General features: G+C 33.9%; 2 protein-coding genes across 3 annotated transcripts in view; one reads left to right on the forward strand and one right to left on the reverse strand.

The window, feature by feature from the left end:
* LOC125057934 (rootletin) overlaps positions 1-6,437 on the forward strand; it is a 45,633-nt gene extending 39,196 nt beyond the window's left edge. For both annotated transcript variants that reach the window (XM_047661894.1, XM_047661895.1), the window contains exons 35-39: positions 692-936; positions 2,211-2,371; positions 3,436-3,600; positions 4,426-4,560; positions 5,607-6,437. In XM_047661894.1, the coding sequence (XP_047517850.1) occupies positions 692-936; positions 2,211-2,371; positions 3,436-3,600; positions 4,426-4,560; positions 5,607-5,711 (811 nt within the window). In that variant the 3' untranslated portion in view covers positions 5,712-6,437. The remainder of the gene's footprint in view (positions 1-691; positions 937-2,210; positions 2,372-3,435; positions 3,601-4,425; positions 4,561-5,606) is intronic.
* A 3,025-nt stretch (positions 6,438-9,462) lies between these two features.
* Positions 9,463-11,943, reverse strand: LOC125057675 (ras-related protein Rap1). Its single transcript, XM_047661470.1, has one exon. The coding sequence runs from the start codon at positions 11,764-11,766 to the stop codon at positions 11,209-11,211; it is 558 nt and encodes a 185-aa protein (XP_047517426.1). The 5' UTR covers positions 11,767-11,943; the 3' UTR covers positions 9,463-11,208.
* Between the last annotated feature and the right edge of the window lie 9,983 nt (positions 11,944-21,926).

The following is a 21,926-nucleotide window of genomic DNA, read 5'->3' on the forward strand; positions in this document are numbered from 1 at the left end:
ATTATACTAATCATTTTTTTAATACCCGGATTTTTTTTGCAAACTATTACCAACACATAGTTATACAAATTAAAACCAATGTGTGGCAGGCGTGTTATACGCTTATAATTAATAAGCTTACGAAGATAAATATTACAAAAGATAACAAAAAAAACCGGCAAAAGTGAAAACTTGAATATTAACGTTGTGCATTTTTGATATTTTGGAATAGTTAGGCAATAATTTTGCACGAATTGCTTTAATTATCAGTATAAAAGTACTATCATTTATGTGGTAGAATACAATAATTATTTATTGCGCTATCGTACACAAACATGACAATTTATATTACATTAAATACGCCGCGGCAGCTGTCTTCTCTCCATCCGTCTTACGAATTTTCGATCAGGTCACGTGTCCTGACGCGAGTTAAACATTTTTTACCCATTCCAAAAAAAGTGTACAACGCCGCTAAAGAAATTTTCACTTCAGAAAACCTTAGGTTAAATTAGACTTAATCGTTCGGGCTCGCAGTCGATTGCATATTCTAGCCATTCTGTTTAGTGGAGCCCAAATTAGAGTGCTTATGTTTTACTACACATCATTCATATATATTTATATATATATATATATATATTGTTTCCGTGTTGCTATATATTTAGCATTTATTTATCTTATTTATTAAGTATTAAAATATCTGAAAAAAATTCAGAGCTGATCTCGAGTCCCAGCTCCGCATGACCACATGGGATGGAAAAGAGAGTGATAGCAGTGAGTTGGAGAGAGAGCTCCACGGCCTTCAACGGGAGAGATCAGAGCTTAAGGCGAAGAATGACGCCCTTCAAGATACAGTGAGGAAGATGGAAGCTGAGAGGAGAATGACCAGACCCTCAGTACTGAGGAGCAAAAGTCATGATAGAACTGATAAGGGAGTTTATTATTCGGATTTGGATTCTGGTAAGTTAATATAACCTGGGACGTGGGATAGAGATATTTCTGCGTCCGAGTGTTTGAAGTTATACTTCTTTTAGCGCGTTAGAGAAAAACACACCGTCACAAAAAACTGAGACCCGCACACCGTCACTAAAAACCGACACCCTCAAGTTAGCATAGTCAACATTTTAAAATAAAAAATGTCAATTTCTTTAATTATGTAGAATTTTTTTTTTGGGATATTTAAATAACTTTATTTAACTAGATAATGCGTTATAATAAAACTTTGCAAAGTATTAAATACTATTTTCTATTGATAGTGTCGTTTTTTCTACAAACGTAGAATAAGGCGAAAGATAAAAAATTTAAAAAGATTTTTATCTTGTCAAAGAAGTATAACTTCTAACGCGTGTACATAAGTAAACACACATGTTTTTTTATTGTGGAATGTTTTTTCATGCATTTGTGAAATTTGTGATTTCAAGTCGTATCTCAAATCTCAATCTCGTATTAAACTTTGTGAAATATGATAAACTTCACGGAAGTTTCTTCAGGCAATTTTTGCCGCGCACCACTATGTGAAACCAGCCGCCCACTGAAATATTTCTGAACCAATTTGAAAGGACTAAGAGTCCTTCAAGATACCGTACGTAAGAGCGTATCATTTCTTAAAAGGCCGGCAACGCACTTGTGAGCCTCCTGACAATGTAAGTGTCCATGTGCGGTATCATTTAACATCAATGAGCGTCCTGTTACATTAAGAAAATACCAAAATGGTTTGACAGCTCATAAAACTAAGTTTCATATATAAAGTAACTATCGTAAGTTACACAAAACGGTCAGGATGTCGAATCAACTATGACGTAACATGCTTGTGTTAAAGAAATTCTAACAAAATTATGTTTTGGCCTGTCGAATTCTAATAATTTTGTCAGAGACTGTTTTTGATCCAAATATACGTCATGTTTGTGTATAATAATTAATAACATAAATCTCAGAATGATAGCTCGTAGAAAAACTTTTTACGTGTTTACAAGCATGGTACGTCACAGATTAGTCGTGAGACGCCATCTTGCCGAAAGAAGCGTTTTGGCGAATTCTTAACATTACGAATGCTTTTTTAATCTCAAAGTCAAACAGTCTATTATCGCTAAGGACTGTCAAAAACCTATTGGATTCTCATATATACGGGAATCATAACTCGTCATAACACGCGTGCGTGATTCAAGTTTCTGATACCGAACTCTGACTGTCGTCGGCCTTATAATAATTAATTGAATATTTTATATTAATTTTAGGAGCAGATTCATCAAAAGAGTCACATTTGTACAAAAGCTACAAAGAAGTACCGTGTAAGGACAAAGGTCCTTCCTACAGCACTGAATTAAGTCTCATGGAATTGGAGAACAGGGAACTGCGAATGAAGATACGGAGACTGGAAAAGGAACTCGCTGATAAGGTATGGTAGGGACTTCCTAGACTTTGCCTGTACCAGGACCGTGTCAAATAAAGTATAAGATTGCTTACTAGATTCCTTCTCCTACCAACACCGTCACGTGACTATATACTGGCCCGCGCTTGTAGCAGCACTGGGCATATTGTAGAAGTTTTCTGTCAACGAATTTTCATGCGTTGGAACTACGTATACGTATACGACACGCGTGTAATACGCAGGATAAGTTTAGAAAGGCTAAAATTGGGGCACGGCACACAAAAGCTTTTGAAACACTGGTCTAGTAAGCAGACATCTTGAAATTAAGGAGCGTTCAAGTATTACGTAACGAATTTTGGGGAGGGGGGGTCCTTTTGTAAGACGTTACGATGCGGGGCGGGGGTTGAATTACGCGTTATTGTTAATATTATTTTCGACTTTCCAGTACTTTACACCACATAATGGTAACTTTTAGGTATAAAGAGTCACTAGGTGGTCACGACACGTTTTACTATACTTGGGTACAGAAAAACGTTACGGCGCGTTACATGGGGGGGGGGTCAATAATCTCCAAAAATTGCGTGACGTAATACTTGAACGCTCCCTTAGTCGTTTTGTAAAATATTTCTTATTAAACATTATTATATATATAAAATCTGATTGTATTTTTTGTAATGCTGTTTGTTAAAAAAATTAAGATAAAAAATTGTTTTAAATTTTTGAAGTGAAACTTCTTTATCGGGGTTGGAAAAATTTAGTGTAACATTTTTTCGTTTACGCGTCACATTTTTCCGTTACGCGCCATCTTTTTGAAGTGAAACTTCTTTATAGACGTATGGGAGAATTTTGTAGCAAATCGTCACGTTTTTCGGTTACGCGCCATGTTTCACTTCTTACGTGTGTACAACTAGTACACGCACAATTTTTTTTTATATCAACTTTGTTATGGAAGACGGAACTGGAACCAGCAACCCTGGTACTTTTAACTTAAAAGGATTTCCATATTACACATTGTAATTTTAAAAAAAATTTTAAGGAGAACCTTTGCAATATCATATGCCGCTGTATTTATATTGACAAATATTTTATAGGAATCGGAGTTATCCATCTCTCGTAACCGTTTCCTATCCGATTTGTCTACGGGTGGTAGCAGGCAAGACATCGATCAGTACAAGCAGGCTGCGTTGCAGGCAGAAAGGCTTTTGGAGGCAAGAGAAGCCAGCCATAGACAGCAGATCATCAGATTGGAGAATCAAGTAAGCATTTTATTATAAACTTTCCATTAAAAAGTGCTATCAAAAAGTGTTCATTCTTTATTAAAGTACACAATTTGGGAATTTATTTCTTAAAAATAATACCGTCCAAATGTAGACGTTCGCGACACTCATTTAATCGAACAATAATGTGATGACTGCCATTTCGTGACGGATATTTTCTTTCAATTGCGCCAGAGAAGTCGGTTTATTGGCGTAGACTATAGATTTAAGATAACCCCATAAGAAAAAATCCATAGGGGTTAAATCAAGACTGCGTGGTGACCAATTTATGTCACCTCTCCTGGAGATCAATTTGCCTGAAAAAATTTCACGAACTCGTGGCAGAGGCGTATTGGACGTTTGTGACGTTGTTTCGTCCTGCTGGAACCATGTCCTTTGGTTATAGCCAGGAAAGTTTTGAAGTTCAGGCACCAAGCAGACGTCTAACATTTTCACGCTAAATAAATATGCTAAAAAATGGGTTATTTTGTGTTTTTTTTTTTTTTTGTTAATAATTTTTCCAATTTTTGTACTCTACCCTCTGTAGGTGTTTGTTTTTCATTGTTCCACATTAGGGTTACCTGGAAGAAATCGCTTGTTAGCGATAAGGCCGCCCGTTGCCTTATAACTTTTGTAACATGTTTTTTTTGTATTTTTGTTACTTATGTGTGTTTGTGTATAAGGTAATAAAGCATAAATAAATAAATGTACACTTTCCACCCTAGTTTTTTTTATCTTCTAAAAATACAAACTCATGACACAACCTCTTACTTATTTCTATAGCATGCCCTATTTCTAACTCCAATGGTTTATTTCGTTAACCAGATAAGCCAGCTCCGTACGCAGCTGTCTGCCGAGATCCGTCGTCGGCAGTCGTACGTGGCCCGAAGCGGGCGAGCGGCTCGCGACATGCAACGGCTGCGGTCGGCTTTAGGAGACTCTTTGCGGACTGTGGCACAGGTAGGACATATATTTTAATTATAGTTTTAATTTAGTTATGGCACCACATAGTGAGGAGATTGAGAAAGACAAAACTGTGAGTTAGTGCGAGTGCACGTCAGTCTTAAGTGCTAAACAGTGGTATGTGGAAAATAGTAAACAAGAACAGTGTCTTCCCCTTAATAGATTTACGTTAGTACGAGGGTAACGTTATTGGACTTTCTTATGTTATATATCCTTTTCAGGAAATTAGGTTACTTAAATTACTTATAAGTTAGACTAGATCGTAATGTTATATGACGTAACATCTTATTTAAAAAAACTTTTATTTTATTAATGCTCTCAAACATGACATATTGTCATGTTAATCCAATACTTATAGTACATAATATGTTAGAAAATGCATATATTAAGTATTTTATTAAGAGTGGCTGTAAGCAAGATATATACCATAACTTAATCATGTAAAGCATACAACAGTTTTGGAAAGTTTTATAGGTAATCTTAGTTGGTGATCTATCAATAAAAGCGTTTTTATAATTTTATAAGCGGAAAGAGAACTGTCTTTGCATTTGTGTCTGGTGGCAAAGCTAAAAAACAACAGTGGCGCTACAACCTTTAAGATCCTGGGCCTCAGATTTTTTAATCTATTTATTTATTTTAATAGGCAAATAGATCAGCCTTGTAAGCTTGAACACGCCGTCGACTTTTTTGATCTAAGGCATGCTTCCTCACAGTGTTTTCCTGCATTGTACAAGTGTTCAATGTGCACATAGACAGAACGGGTTCGAACTTACGACCTTAGGGAGCTGAGGGCACTGCACACTGCTCACTACGTTATATACGTACGTACGTTATTACGTATAGGTCGGCAATAATAATCTAGATATATGAATAAATTAAAAGTATAGAATTTTTGTGAATAAATGAAATGATGCGAAGCAAATAAGATTTATATGAATAATAATCGACACGACATTCTCTGTACAAACAAATTCTATACTTTTCAAATTTTTGTTTGTTGTTGCGTAATGACTATTTCCTCTAAAAACCTTTACTTTTTTCAGGATCCAGCCCTGGATTCATACACTCTAGAGCATGAAGCTCGTAAATTGGACAACACACTCGCTCACAGTCTGCCGCCGCTCAACGATAGCTTTGATTCCAAATAGGTTTTGAAGAACTCTTAATTCTAGCAGGGCTACTTTCATATGAAAAAGGGTAAAATACCAATTTACTACAATACCCTTCGATGTCCTTTATGTATGTTAGAGACAACATTACCTCTAAATAGATGGGCCGTTGCAATTCAGCAGATACATCGTACAAATTTTAAACCAGACCAGCGCTGCCACTATGTAACTTCCAGCGATATCGATTCTGTTTGATATAGTTTTTTCTAACTATACTTATTGTAGTCGGAGAGCTATAAGGAGTTACAAGGTAATGGCACTGAGGCGGTACTTTAAGCCCCAATAGCGATAACGAACCACGCGATCACAGGTTGAGGCGTAACAACAGAGCTAGGATATTGAGTACACAAGTTTTGCAGTGGGTATCGCTATCACTATTGAAAGTTACAAGTACCGTTACGCTGTTGACTATAAGTTTATCTGCTTGGAATTTTTTAAACAAAATTTAGCAAAAACTTTGTTTTGTCAAGTTTTCGTAGATACAAGAATATCAAAGTCTACTTAAAATAGTTCTCCCATTCTCTTAGTCTCTTTTCTATTAACAAATATTTCCAGCAGTAAAATCGCCATCAGTGATTCGTAACATTACTTCGGCACTCTACCTTTTCTTGCCCATTCTTCTCCACACGAAACTACCTTTTGGAAGGGGCAACTAGAATCTTCTTTGTATTTTTTTTGACGTTCAAAAATGCCATTTTAGATGGTCTAAGGGTCTGTTTCACAATGTATAGATAAAGTACCAAATAGCTATGCAACACATAAATTATTTGTAAGATGAATTGTGCTATTTGACATTCATCGGACTCATAACTTATGATGGACTTTATGTGACGAATAGCGCTATCTGACTCTCGTGAAATGCAACAATAGTGTTTATCCTACCAATAAGTAATAAATAGCTAATTTGGAACTTATGTAGAACTTATCCGTACATTGTGAAACAGGTCCTAATTGAAATAAAAGATATGATTTTGAAAAAAATAGTATTCTTAGAGTGGATTTGAACATTACAGTTTTTAATTCATAAAGGTGAATCTACGCTGTTAAAATAATAAAAAATTTTACTATATCAGTGTAAGGTTGATATTAATTATAGCCTTGTAGAACTGATTGATGATATATTGTCTTCTAATCTCAATTATCAAATACTTCCAATAATGACCTAAACCTTCGTAGAACAAGGTCATAACTCTATTAACCTAACAATGATTAATAACTACGTATTTCGCATTTACAAATGACAAATCTTACCGTTATCGAATGACTCACGTAAGGTCATACGGAAACACTACGGAAGTGTTTTTTTATGAATGACTCAGCTGAGCAAACGAGTCTAGTTTTTATGTTTGTGTGTTAATATACCTGTTTGTATTTATTTGTAGTTGGCTTAGATGTAGCGATTGAATAGAAAAGATTCAGGAAGCTCCTACTTATGAATGAGGATGTCTTGACCTACTGTACTCTTTAATATATGTGAATGTTTGCTTTGCGATTTAAATATTGAATAGATAAATAATGTTAGGGTAATGTAGGGTATCCCTTTAAGGTAAGGGAGCGTTCAAGTATTACGTCACGGAATTTTTGGAGATTATTGACCCACACCCGTAACGTTTTCTGTAACACTAGTAAAACCTAAAAGTTACCATTATGTGGTGTAAAGTACTGGAAAGTCGAAAATAATATTAACAATAACGCTTACAATTAATCCCGCATCGTTACATTTTACAAAAGCCCCCCCCACGTACTCCCGTACGTCAAAAATGTATGAATGAAATGTGAAATTAAACATGAAATAAAATTGTGAGTCAAAGCAACAAATCTTCTAATAGTAAATTCGACTCTCGCGTAGCAATTCCTACTATCAATTCAGTGATTATATGTCAGGATATTGCCACTTTGTACCGATACATATAAAATTTAGAAAAATTCTAAAATAATTTTGGTTTTCCCACTAATTCAGCGATTGACATAATTATACAGATGTTTTTTAATTTGCTAAATCAAAATACAAGGTGAGGGCAGACGGGTCACTGTACGTGCTGTTTAACAAATGCCTTTTTGTACCGGCATATATCATGTTGGGTATCACTTCCCGTCATATCATACGCGTACCGGAAATAGTAATCCACGATTTTTATAGTTAAATCAAAGACTATTCGATTCATTTAAATATTGTTCCAGCCAAGAAATTAAAGAAAGTTTTACACCACTCCGATTTTAACGTGCGAATAGTAACGGTGTTGTGAGAAAGAGTTCGTTTATCGAACTGTTAATTTTAAATGTCTCGCCCGCATCATACCCTCATAGATCTTAAGTATCTATTTAATATAATACTGCCGATAGCTTTTATCTAACATTAGCTACTGACTAAAATATAATGGTGGGCGTAACATTATCTTCATCCAACGCATTATCTTCAACTTTGATATTTCGGCAACAAGTGGATTTGTATGTGGGATGACACTTTGACATGATAATCTAATGTATTCGAATTAAACCGCCTCTTCATACATACTTAGCAGTTTCGAATTGAAATAAATATTTGTGTTTCGACTAAAGAGTTGGCGCGTATAGTGCATAATTTTCGGTTGATAACAAAATGATACCAAGTGTGTTTGACCTTCGCTGACCCCAGGAGAATCATTCCTGCACTCGTTAATAATGTAAATTGAATGTAACGTGGGTCGAATTGAGGTGCCGCGACTAGACAACTCCCATTATTTTAGTCATCGCCCTGTTACCAATTTTCCCTATATTGATCTAGTCACTTACTAGTCGTAGTGTTAAGGTTTATTTTAAAATAAATTTACGGATGAATTTGAATTATTTAGTTTCCTCAACCTTTATTCGTTCAGATCAAAATATTACTATAATATTAATCATATATACTAATATGGTTTATCCCACAATGTTGTAATACATATTTAAAGGAATAACACGTAGTCAGCACATAATTACTAGAATTACGAATATGCCCGACCTTGTGATTAATTATAATAAAGGAAAATCATCAGAAATTGATCTGTATGGTACAATAAGAACAAATATTTGTAGAATTTGTGAAGATACACACGATATTTAAGGATTTTGTAATTTTGTTTCACCAGAAATTTTAATATATTTTTACCTTATCTATGTTAAATTTATCATCGAGTAAATAGGGCTGATACGTAAAATTGATAATGTGTTGCAGGTTCCTAAATTTTGAACATTCAATAACGTTTTATACATTTTACAACTTTGTAGTTGAATTGTCACTTAGAACATAATAACACAATTTTTTGATTGTTTAATGATTGAAATTTTCTATACGCGTTTCGTGGTGAGCTCGATCTATGTACGAGACCTTGTTTCATCATAAGAAATGTTGTATTTAAGAACATATGTTTGTATTTTATAAATTAGATCGCTTAATTTATAGGTCATAGTTAATAAGGCGTATTGTGTTCATTTCCATTGGACTGTGTCAATTCTTATGTTACTAGAATATCGACATACGCCCGCCACATTACACTGCCATTTTTTTATCATTGTAATTGTAGCTTAGTTATCACATTTTATGATACCCTTTTTACACACGGCAAGTTAATAAATAGATATAGAACAGCTGTTGTTTTATTTAATTAATTCATTTAAATTCCGAGGCAATTGTTTATTAGCACCGAGACCTCCACGCGACGCATGAGTCATCAATGTGTTGTGACTTAAGATCAGCCCAGAAAAAGCCAACTTGAATATTTAAAATTGGTTTTATTGATAAATTTGCAAAACAAAAGTGAAATTAATTGTACATGTCGATTATTGATTGAAAAGATAAAAATATACAAGTTATAATATAAATTTGCACATATATAAAAATATAATTCAACTCAGATCAAGTTATTTACCAATATCCTTGTGCAGTTACTCTTACATTAACAGAAATTAGAACGGAGGAAACATCTAATCCCATAACAATATTTGAACACCTATTTATAATTATTACTTTAACAAAGTTATAGTAGTAGCAACACGTCATGTCAGTAATTTACATTTAAATGAGCCAGTAATCATAAAAATTTATCCAATTTACAATAACGATATTTTTTAGATTTTTTACTTTTTATAAAGGAATACAGTCTGGCAAGTGCCTATGGAAACAATAGACACTGGTCACACTACACGGGGTGCAATCACCTAAGGCTCACTAATCTTTGTTCAATATACAGGGTTATTCTTATTAAGTAGGTGTATCAGGCCACATTCCTGAAATTATATTTACAAAAAAATAATATGAAACTTGTAAGTAGAATAATCTATGATTAATTTAGATAATTGTTCTAATATGGTTGGTGAAATGGAAGGATTAAAAATGGACATAGGTTAAACTTTCACAAGATATACCCCTGTATAGAGATCCAAATGGTGTTGCATCAACTTTCTATCGATACACTCGTAGAATATAACAAGACAATAATATATCTGAAAAATTTTAATGTATTCTTAATCATAAACATTTTACATAGAATCAGGCCCAACGGCATGAGTTAGGCATCCTTAGAGCCTGTTTAACCTTTTATCTGAAGTTCAGAAGCTTTGAACATGCAACTGTTTCATAGCAAATGATTATAGATGTTATATTCTTTATACGCAATGTAAACTTATATCAATTAGTAAAACATCTGAATTGATAGGAATTTATTATAATTATTAATATCCTAAGGTTTGAAAAAGCTGGTAAGTTTTAAAAGTGGAGAAAAGATTTACAACAAGCCAATATGGTATAACTATAACCCATTGCATCTGATATATAACATACATCTTTTAGTATTGTGTACAAGATAATTATTGGTGTAATTCAATGGAAGAACTGTAATTAAACATTTTCAAACTATCTTGGTATATAATCAATTTAGATTGCCCTAAAATAAAGTCCCAATTTGTTATAAGGTGATCCATATATAGCAATACACTGCTAAATAGAAAATACCTACTAAAGGAAGTATAACTAAATTCTTCTATTCATATACATTGTTAAATTTTCCTGTTCAATGCCTGTGAACATTGACATCTAATGAAGCAATTGTACCTTAATTGTGATTATGAAGTTGGCTTCATATATGCTTTACCTAACATGATATTTAATCAACAATTACAATAGATCAGAGGTGATAAAAACTTCTGAACTTAGTATTTATTCACATGGAACTAAATTTAAGGGTGAAATGTACACATAATTTTATAACATATTGAGGAAACTTAGAAACATTTGCCGAAGTACAGAAAACATATGTTACTTCAGTGTACATTTCACCCTAAAGCACTGGATCACAATACATCAGTTTTAAAAATGCACATTCTAGAAATGCAAGGTATAAATAACCATGCTCACCCGACGTAGTATATTTTGGAGTAATCAAGAGCCAAATCCGGGTAATAGAAGTCTTTCAAATTATTAAATATTTAATACATATGCGAGCCGGACACGCCACGAACCTTACAGCAGACGACATATGTGCTTTCTGCTTCTTGGTTTGTTTACCTCTTTGGGAGACTTTTTATTGATTTGTCGCACTAGATCGTAGAACACTTCATTCACACTGATTTTAGCCTTGGCAGAGGTCTCCATGAAGACGCAATTGAAATGATTTGCGAGGTTGGCACCCTGCTGCTTACCAACCACGCGCTCCGCATCCAGGTCACACTTGTTGCCCACCAGAACCATGGGGACATCGTTCGTGTCCTTCACCCGCAATATCTGCTCCCTTAAATCTTGTAGATCGTTGAATGTCGATTGTGCGGTTATAGAATACACTAACACGAAACCTTGTCCGTTCTTCATATACAAGTCTCTCATTGCAGTAAATTGTTCAGTGCCGGCAGTGTCAAGGATTTCGAGCATACATTGTTGTCCATCAACTTCCACTTGTTTTCGATAGCTGTCCTCGATGGTGGGGTCGTATTTCTCCACAAAGATGCCTTGTACAAATTGTACTGTCAGGGCGGACTTTCCCACGCCCCCGCTACCTAACACGACTATTTTGTATTCACGCATTATTAACTATTTTGTGTTGGATAATTTTATGCACAGAAATTAAAGTTTAAACAAAATAAAAGCGCATTAACTTGCAAGTTATTGCAAAAACCTTCAACAAGTCAAACCGCCATGACACCGTTAACAGGGCGATGGCTCACTTTTTGGGTTTGCCAGATTAAATAAATTGGAACCTGTTTTCATCACACTCGTTAGTCGTTGTAGAAGACACAGTGCTGCCAACGTTATAAAAATATATATCCCTAAAGGTAAAAGTCAAAAGACTGATACTGTATTTCACTACTTATTCTTCCGTTATAAAAGGCCTTCAGAAAAACTAAATAGATTTAAATGGTTACAGATAAAATCTTATATGTATCTACGAGCTTGTAGTCGTGCATTAATGAAGGGCTAGAACCTTAACGTATTTATGATTATGAATAAACTAGAGAAAATTATAACATAAGTCATAACTATTTACGTACTCGGGATGTAATAATAAATCGGTCAATTTGTTAGATCTACAAAAAACAAAAATCTTCGTGTCTCTACCACGAAATTGATGTACCACGAATATGTATGTATTACTTTATTAACTAAAAAGTTGAAAAAAATACACAGCTCGAAACGAGGACGCTGGTCACACCTATGTAAACACAATGGCGGCCAGGCTAGCAATTTGCGTATTGAAGGGGAGAATAAAAATCCGACATTAAAAGGCAACAATATCAATATATTTATTTATAACACTAACTTTTATTACCTTCTAACTTTTATACATGTACAAGAATAATAAATGGCAACTCATCAATTATCAGTTATTATAATAAAATTAGTTAAGATTTGCAGAATGCAGAACCAGTTTTATGGTTACAGAAGTTCCTTAAGTCTTAGCTAGATGGCGTGCTATTCACTAATGTTTATTGATTAGACAGCTGATGTAAAATGTGTTATTAGTTAATTCATATTAAAGTGGAATTTTTAAATTTCCCAAATTGTTTTGGCTTCAGACATATAAAAACTGAAGGTTAAAGAGCCTGATACCCAGAGAGTGATATAACTTGGGCCTCTTCGTAAATATTTTCTTTCAAAATTATTAGAGTACGTAGCATTTATCGTTATAATTAATATTGTTTTTTATTAGATAATATTGATAGAAATAATCTATGATAACCATTTGTAGTGTACCTATGTTTACAATTTTTTTATCACCCTAACGCGTTACTTACCACGACTATTTTCAATGCCTAAGCTGCCATTTTAAATCAAGGGTAGTAATCAAAGTCGAGACTATAATATCATATTACTCCCGTTTGACAAAATCCAACACATTTTTGTTCAGTTTACTATGTACCTAATTATTAATTATATCCAAAAATATTATCGACATTATGGTATCTCTTTAAAAAGATTTTATTAATTAGCATATTAATTGCGTGTACGTGTCCTGATTTACGTGCACACGAGTGAGACCCGCCTTAATGTAATTTACTTTATTTCCTCCAAAAATATGGAAAATGTTGCATATTAACATGACACGCGAGTCCTTTTAGCCTGATTAAAATATGTTAACTATGAACGGATTTTACAATTAAATGGGTTAATTGACTAAGTTTTCATGATACTGAAATATTTTAATTATTTTGTGCCTGATAATTGTGGAAGTAGGAAGGTGCCGCTCTTTCTTCTATAACCTGGATTCTTGACCAGTCTAACCACTGACTAGCTAGAAGGCCGCAATGAGATCGAGTTGTATATGTCACCGTAAAATTGTAAAAACCGTTAGATTGTAATCTATCTCGCGAGATTGTAAACTGTCGAAAGATTGTGAACCTCAACGAACTGCTTGCAAATTAACGTATTATTATTCGGTAGTTATATGAAATTGTTGAGAAGTAAAATTAATCTGTTATTGAACAAAGAAGTTTGAATGTTAACTAAGTTAGTGTAGTACAATCTACCGAACAATAATACGTTAAATTGTAAGCAGTACGCTGAGGTTCACAATCTTTCGACAGTTTATAATCTCGCGAGATAGATTACAATCTAACGGTGTTTACAATTTTACGTTAATATATATACGTACAAGTATATATATCATTAGCTGTAGGAATAACTTTGCTTTTCAGGGTATGACATCCTCGTCGTAATTGTACCCGTAGATAGGAAGTTACATAGTTACCAATAAGTCTTACTAGCGTTATTGTATTAAAACATCCAATTCAGTAAAATTGTATAGCTCTGATGATCATAAAATACAACCGATTCTTATGAATTTTTTAATGCATATTCTGTAAGTCTGAGAATCGACTACTATCTATGTTTTTAACCCCTAAATGATTAGGAGTGTCCATCCCAAATTTTTTAGACAATTTTTTTTTGTTTTTGTTCTTTACATAGCATACAAAAAACATGCAACACTTAATTTTCATCTACCTTCTACGATCAACCCCTATTTTTAATTTGCTATTTAAGAACTTATAACTTGAACTCTGAGGTTTATTTAGAGAAAGATCACAGAAAAACCTAAAAAGTTTTCATTCCGGAAAACCGAACAGTCTCTGGGGTAGCATAGCAAAATGTTCCATGTTGGTATCTACTAAAAAGGTAGGCTAAGCATTAAGGAGAAACGAAATTCGCGGGCGGCAAGTATATATAAAAGCATTTAAATGAATTAATTTCCGGCTTGATTAATATGTATTAATTCATAGCCAGTATTTTTAATTATATAACGATAAGAGCGTACCCATAAGCCGGCTACGCTTTTGCGAGCCTTCTCGTAGTGTCCATAGGCAGCCGTAACATCAGGCGAGCCTTCTGCCCAATTTGTACCCGTCCTGAAAAAAAAAAGTTTGCTTATGTTAAATCAAAGGAGCATTCTCTGACTTTTAGTAAGTTTCTAGAACTTTACACGCATTTCGACATTCTTGATTGGCCGTGACGAGAACTAAGGACTTATTGGAGTATATACCAACACAGCCTTTCACATATTAAAATTAAAAACATAGCAAAGTGATTTGAATGAAGGATTAAGCTTTAAAGCATTGTGAAAATGAATTCATAATCTCAAGATGAGCAATTTAAACTCAACAAGAACAATTGAGATCAAATACAAAGTTGAAAACAAGCGAATCGCGTCGTTACGGCTTTTGTATGGTAGTTTCGAGTTTCTAAGCAGATGATATCTTTTGGAGGTATATTTTTATTTAAATTACTCAATATTATACTTATAATAATTCAATATTATAGTAAAGGCCATTCAAAGTTCTGTAATATTAGGTCCTTACATAATATGAAATTGGCGTTTTGTCGTTCTGGCCACTTTGACCTCAAATATCTCCTCTTTGGTTAGGTTAGTTCCAAATTCAATTTTTTACAACTATTTACGTGTGCATTTGTTTTTCGAAAACCATGATCACTCTTTATATAAAATGGAAAACATGAAATATCGCGTTATTTACGAGTACGGGTTCCACCGTATTACCAGTGCTGCAGAAACGGCTCGAAGGATTAATGATGTGTATTGCGGCGGTGTAACTCGCGTTTTCGATCTGGAAATTTCGACCTGCAGAACAAGCGCCGTGGATGGCCGGAGATCAACGTTGATAAAGAAGAATTGAAGGCTGTTGTGGAAGCGGATGTATCGCAAACTACGTCCAAGTTAGCTGGAGGCTGTGGTGTTAGTGATAAAACTGTATTAATCCACTTGAAGCAAAATGGAAAAATGAATGGCTTGAAAAGTGGGTGAAGCAAATTGAGTGAAGCAAATCGACAAACGCGCGTCGACTGCTGCGTTACATTACTCAACCGGCGCAATAATGAAGGGGTTTTAAATCTAATCAAACCTGTGATGAAAAGTGGATCTATCCAAATGTTTCATATGTATAAATACCACCTACATAGCTACTAAAAACGTTGGTTAAGTAAAGAAACATTACGGCAAAAAAAATTCGCGGGGGCATTTAGTGCATAATAAATATTAAACTTAGTGGAGAAAAACGTACCGTGTGTAATTAGTAATATTAAGTCTACGGCCTTACATACACATACATTTAATTGATATAATGTGCCAACATCGAAACAATTTTCGTATATTAATAATTAGTACAGAGAATACCGTATATTTTATTGCTACGTATAATTTACGTGGTTAAAGCTGAGAGTGCAAAACAGAGCCTTACTGCAGCACCTGCGTAGTCTTGCATATAATTTTGTCATTAAGTAACGAGCGAACTATTAGTAAAATTATTTACTTTAAATTTTTGAACAATTATTATTTTAGTCACATTTATTATAAACATTATATGACTGCAATGATTGTTTTGAAATTTCTTATTTAAATGTGAATGGAATAGAATTATTAATTAATGACGTCCTGTCATTGGTGAACGGCTACTGACTGTACCCTTTTTTATTGTTGGGGAATCAATTTACAAACTTTTAAAGCGACGAGGGGAGTGTGGGTTTAGCTCCGTGAGGTGCAAGGGCACCCTATCCACTAAAACACAACAGCCCCAAATGCTCGCTATGGACGGAAGGCACGGTAACAGAAGAGACTGAACCCTGCATCAACATTATGATCTAAAACTATTAAAACTTGTAGTATTCAATTAATTAGTACATAAGTGTTAGCTGTTATTTTTAAATATAGCAGAATAAATGTGTACAATACTGACAAGGTTTTTCGTTGTTTATAAAATTTGTATAAAAAATTCCGCAGTATTCCCGATGACCTAAACATGCTATGTCACACACCTAGATGAGCTGTAGGATATTAAATAGTTACACAATTTTTTTATTATAAATATTGTCACAGTTGTACGTAAATGGGCGTGCCTTCAAACGTTTAAAACTAACTTGAAATGAATGAACATGATATATATTTAATGTTAGATAAAACGTGTTTACAGTAGGTTAGGTTACGTTTAGGTTATAAGGACGTGAAAAGAAGCATCAAGAAACAGTTTTAAAAATAAAATGAAGTTAAAAAAATCCACAAAATTTTATAGCATAGAATATGGTGTATGTGTTAGCTGTAATGCTGGGTTTGCGTAGTAATTAGTAGGAAAATCTATTCTACCTTCAATATCAATAATATCAGAAAAAATATTTATTCACGACTTGTAAGTAACACTAAAAAATTAAATTAAATTAGGTCAAAGCTCAGAACTACCAATAACATGCGATGTCCCACAAGGATCTATATTAGGTCCATTGTTATTTTTAATCTATGTTAACAACATTCAGGAAGTCGGTTTACACGGCTGAATCACTCTCTAGGCTGATGTCACCTTATTTTACTTTGGTTCAAATATCCAGACTATAGATTCTAAAAATGCTCTTCTTTCTTGGTTATAAACAAAATCTGCTAAAATTACTAAAACGACAACGCATCTAACGCAATTGAAAAGCTTTTTTCAAACTCATAAATAAAAATGTAAAGGTCTATTTAAATCGCAGCGAAACGCCGATTGTTTAGACCATACTTGAATTTCCAGACGAGAGAACTTGTCTCCTGTTATAGTTCTTACATGTTATCGTATCGACGGAAACTGTTATGTTAATTACTTGCGTAATAACTTACAGGTTTTTCCGTTGGTAAAATATAACGTACATAATTACGATATTTAGATCACAACTAGCTGATTATCCTTCGAGCGTTAAGGGTTTACCAAAAACTTATTAAACTACTAAGAAAATCTTAAACGTTCGTCAAAAATATATTGGATTTTGACATACTCGTTTCGTCATATACTAATCTACAAATCTTACTGATAATTCTACTCGAGATAATCCACTATCTACTTGGGGATGTTAACAACGATGGATCGAAACTCCAGCGTGCTTCTGAACAAGCGGTGTTTAAGTAGTAAGAAAGTTGTAAAGGTATGACGGAATCAGGTATTTAGTTCCAAAGAGTATTCTCCGATGTGAAATCTATAGAAGATTGAAATGCAGGCAACCTAAATATAATAGAATAAATTAATTTTTTATTATAGATACCAATAAATAATATATTTTATTTATTTGTGTCTAGCGGTATCAAGTACGTTAATTCATTGCTTCAATTTGAAAAAAAATAGAGAAGAAAATAGAATTTTAAAAATGATTGTTGATATCATAAAATATAACTACTTTACTTCCAAATCTACCTATGTAAAAAATTCATATAGCGAGCAGTTTCGGTGGATTGCGATCATGACACGAGATTCATTTGTATATAATTATCACTATTATATGCATGAAATAAGTTATTTATTAGCCGAATACACAGAAAAAAAATAGCCTGAAAGAGACGACGAAACAAGAGCGCGTTTTCACCTCGCCTAAAGTGGGGTTTCTCATTTTTAATAATTATCCATATGTGACACTATTTTTTTTATTCAAACGCATCATATAAAATGTTAATTAAAATCCCAAGTTCATAGTTGAAAACTTATAATATAAGCGTCTAAAGTTAAAAGCACGTCTACTTAACTGATTAATGTACTCACTTTGATGAGTTTTTCAATTACTCTTTGTTAGTTTTGTTTTAAATGGGTTTTTCGAGATTGCACTAAAGTTATTGGACTTAAATGTTCACATATATTACTGCATACTAATTAACCCGCCAAATTATATCAGACACTACTTTTTCCTCTGATTTCTGTACTGATCTTCTTCTTTCTGATTTGATTTTTGGACAGGTAGATGATCAGATTTTTATGACACAAATTTTCGGGCTTTAGGAAGAGTCACACACTAAGTACGCGACTGATATGATTAAAATCTCTCCGACTCGACTCAGATTGTGGGTAAAGTTCGAAAGTCGACACTATGCGCTAATTAGTAGAACTAACGTATGTAACTTTGACAAACGAGACATTTATTAAGTCGCTTTGTCTTGACGTTGAGGATGAGGAAGTCATAAAACCTTAAATTAATAGTTAGAAAAGTCCATAATTGGTCCATAATTCACAGGCCATAAGCCACAGTTTACACGACACCAGAAAGGGCTACGCCCCTAGCCGGCTTACTTAGAGAATTATCACTAAATAAATTCAAAGCCCTCGTTAAACGAAAATTAATCAACAAAGCTTTTTATAAATTTGAGGACTACTTAAATGATCCTAATCCTTGGGATTGATTTGCTCCAGTTCAAACAATTTGTATGACAATACTTGGCGATTAAAAAGAGTGGCGGAAAGTTTCTTGCCAGTTCTTCTTACCCGCTCTACGCCCTTGACTTGCGAACTGGTAGTAAATGTAAATTTACGATTAATTTAACTTGACGATTCAAAAGTGTACTTGGTTACCCACTTGAATAAAGATATTTTGAGTTTGAGTTTGAGTTTACACTGAACCAGAATTTTGTACTTTATGTAGACAACAGTCAGCGAAGAGAAGTGTTGGCTTAGTGGCTTCAGCGTGCGACCTTCATACCTGAGATCGTAGGTTCGATCCTCGGCTGTGCACTAAATACTAATGGACTTTCTTTCTATGTGCGCATTCAACATTTGCTCGAACGGTGAAGGAAAACATCGTGAGGAAAGCGACTTGTCTTAGACCCAAAAAGTCGACGGCGTGTTGCACTGGAGGCTGATCACCTACTTGCCTATTAGATTTAAAAAATGACCATGAAACAGATTCAGAAATCTAAGGCCAAGACCTAAAGAGGTTGACACTGATTTATTTTTTACACAACAATCGTATAAAGTTTCTAGAAATTTTTGATTGCTAATGAGTATGAAACATTTCCATAATTATTATTCCATATTGGAAATACAGTAAAGATCCTAAGTCCTATGATTACTGAGGCGTCCGCTATAAAATGAGTACTTAAATTCTTCAATTTTATTATTGGAATTAGGTAATCCCAAAAGCGTTACCAAATTGAAACTGTTCCGATCGACGCCTGCTTTATTTGAGAACTTTTTGCATTAATTTAAAAGTTTAGGACCATTTTACCGCTCATTTTCTTATGTTTTTATGGCAAATTTAATGGAAAATAATTAATTTCAATTAATTATATTCAATTTAGGCTACAGCGCTGGTACTACTCTTTAACTTCCGATAGCGAAGTCAAGATCGGGTAAGGGATCTTGACTTCAATATTGAGTTTTTGATGGGTTTAAAAAAAATTGTCTTTATGTGAGTTAAGTTTGGTGGCGGTTAATGTAGATATGTTCAAATATATGTTAAATGAAACACTTTGTTTGAAGCTGGGTGTCAACTGGCTTTAATTGTTTAAAACTTCAGCTTATAAAAACTAATTATTAACTTAAATATATATATATATATATGTAACTTAACTGATGTTAAGTTACATAATTTGTGTTTAGAACTTTTTTAATTACATCAATAATTTTAATTGTAATATATATCAATGAATATTTTATCGATAATTAGGTATCTCTAATAAGGTAAAATTTTAAATAATTGGCAATGGGAAAGTGTCTAAAACCGAAGTCTATGTAAATATAAGGAAATACAAATCGTATAATTGCTACCCAACAACGTTTTTATTAATTTCAAGTGAAAGAAACGAGAATATTGTTCACTCTAAGGCTGCTGACTGCTGAGTTCGAGTTCCACGTTTAGACGAATATCTAAATAATGTCGCGTAACTTAGAAATGTAAGTGTAGTTTTATTTAAAGATCTACTTGCGTAAACGATCTCATTCAACTAATAAGCTTCTTTCGTTCAAAAAACATCGGATTTTCACAAAATATAGGTTTCGTAGTGAATTTAGTGTCTATTTTCCGCTAAGCCGACCCGGTCGTTCAGTAAACACGCCGATACAAAAGGCGCAATTGAGCGTAGACACCGCAAAATGAAGTGATCTCTTTTTGTTTTAGTTTGTTATCGAATTCGAATATAGACTAGAATTGTGGCCGAGGTCTAATCTAAACAAACAACAATAAACGAAGCGTTTTGATTAATTTTAAGATTAAGGTTAATATAGCAAAATGTAGGCTTAATTCATATAAAGGCGAAACGAAGTTCGCGGGGGCATATAGTTACATTATATATACATTATACACTGTTAAATAAAACAGGCCATGCTTTTACAATTTGATCCTAACTTGGATATCCAATACCAATTATTGCCAATATGTGAAAATTGATTGAAATAAAACACCGAAAGAGGCAACGAAAACAAAAACACGTATTTGTAAATAACGTGAACGGAACGAGACAATACGTATATTTACGTTGGAAAATTTATTCGTTGCGTATCTGCGAAACGGTTGTTTCACTTGCTTTATTATAAATATTGACCTCCATAAATTTAGACCTTAAATACTAGTACTTAACAACTATATTCATTTGTGAATGGCTGCTTTTCAAACGGAATATATTAATAACTGTGGTCAAAAGTCAGATACAAAACCTGTCAAAACAATATTCCATCTTCCATCCCTCAGCGTTTGCTATGTCACCACTGCCATAATATAATGGTTGTGATGGCGTCATTCACTCACTCCGCTGGATCTGCGATTTAGTGTCTTGGCCTCTGAAACAAAACTCCTGCGCCACCCCCCAGCAATTGCTGGCTTTCACCTGTATCAAGGTCCTACTCGACTCTGTCAATCCAGCGGTACTTACTGGTCTCCGACCACTAGGCTCTGATGACATGGGTCCCAAAATTAAAAGGTTTAATTATTACGTGTTCATTTTATTCATAATTGATTTTAAAACTTAAAACAAGGCAAGACAGCTATTGGGTCAATATTGTAACAGTACGGATAAAATATAGAATTCAAAATCATATTTATTTTAATTTTGGGCCTCTAGTTTCTACATATATTTCGTGATCATTTGTTTATTTCTAAGTTCAGACTTCTGTGCCTGACACATGCCGTTGACTTCTGGTCTAAGGTATACCGGTTTCCTCACGATCTTTTCCTTAACCGCATGAGCGAGTGTTAAATGCGCATTTAGACTGTCAATTGTTGCACAGTTGGAGTTCGAACCTGCGACATCAGAGATGAGAGTCGCACGCTAATCCCGCTAGACCAACATACATTAAAACTAAGATTAGCACAACACAAACACAAAGTAATTACTAATTAATACTTACAATATTTTTGAAGTTATACTTCTTTAGGCGCGTTATGAAAAATTGATGAGAGTGAAATTTTACGATGCGCGCGCACCGTGACACAAAATTAACAGAATGAAGTTGCCCACGGAAGAT

The sequence above is a fragment of the Pieris napi genome, chromosome 17 (assembly GCF_905475465.1).
Source record: "Pieris napi chromosome 17, ilPieNapi1.2, whole genome shotgun sequence".
Lineage (NCBI taxonomy): Eukaryota > Metazoa > Arthropoda > Insecta > Lepidoptera > Pieridae > Pieris > Pieris napi.

Excerpts from the sequence above, each read along its gene's own strand:
- LOC125057675 (XM_047661470.1), bottom strand. The coding sequence starts at position 11,766 with ATGCGTGAATACAAAATAGTCGTGTTAGGTAGCGGGGGCGTGGGAAAG.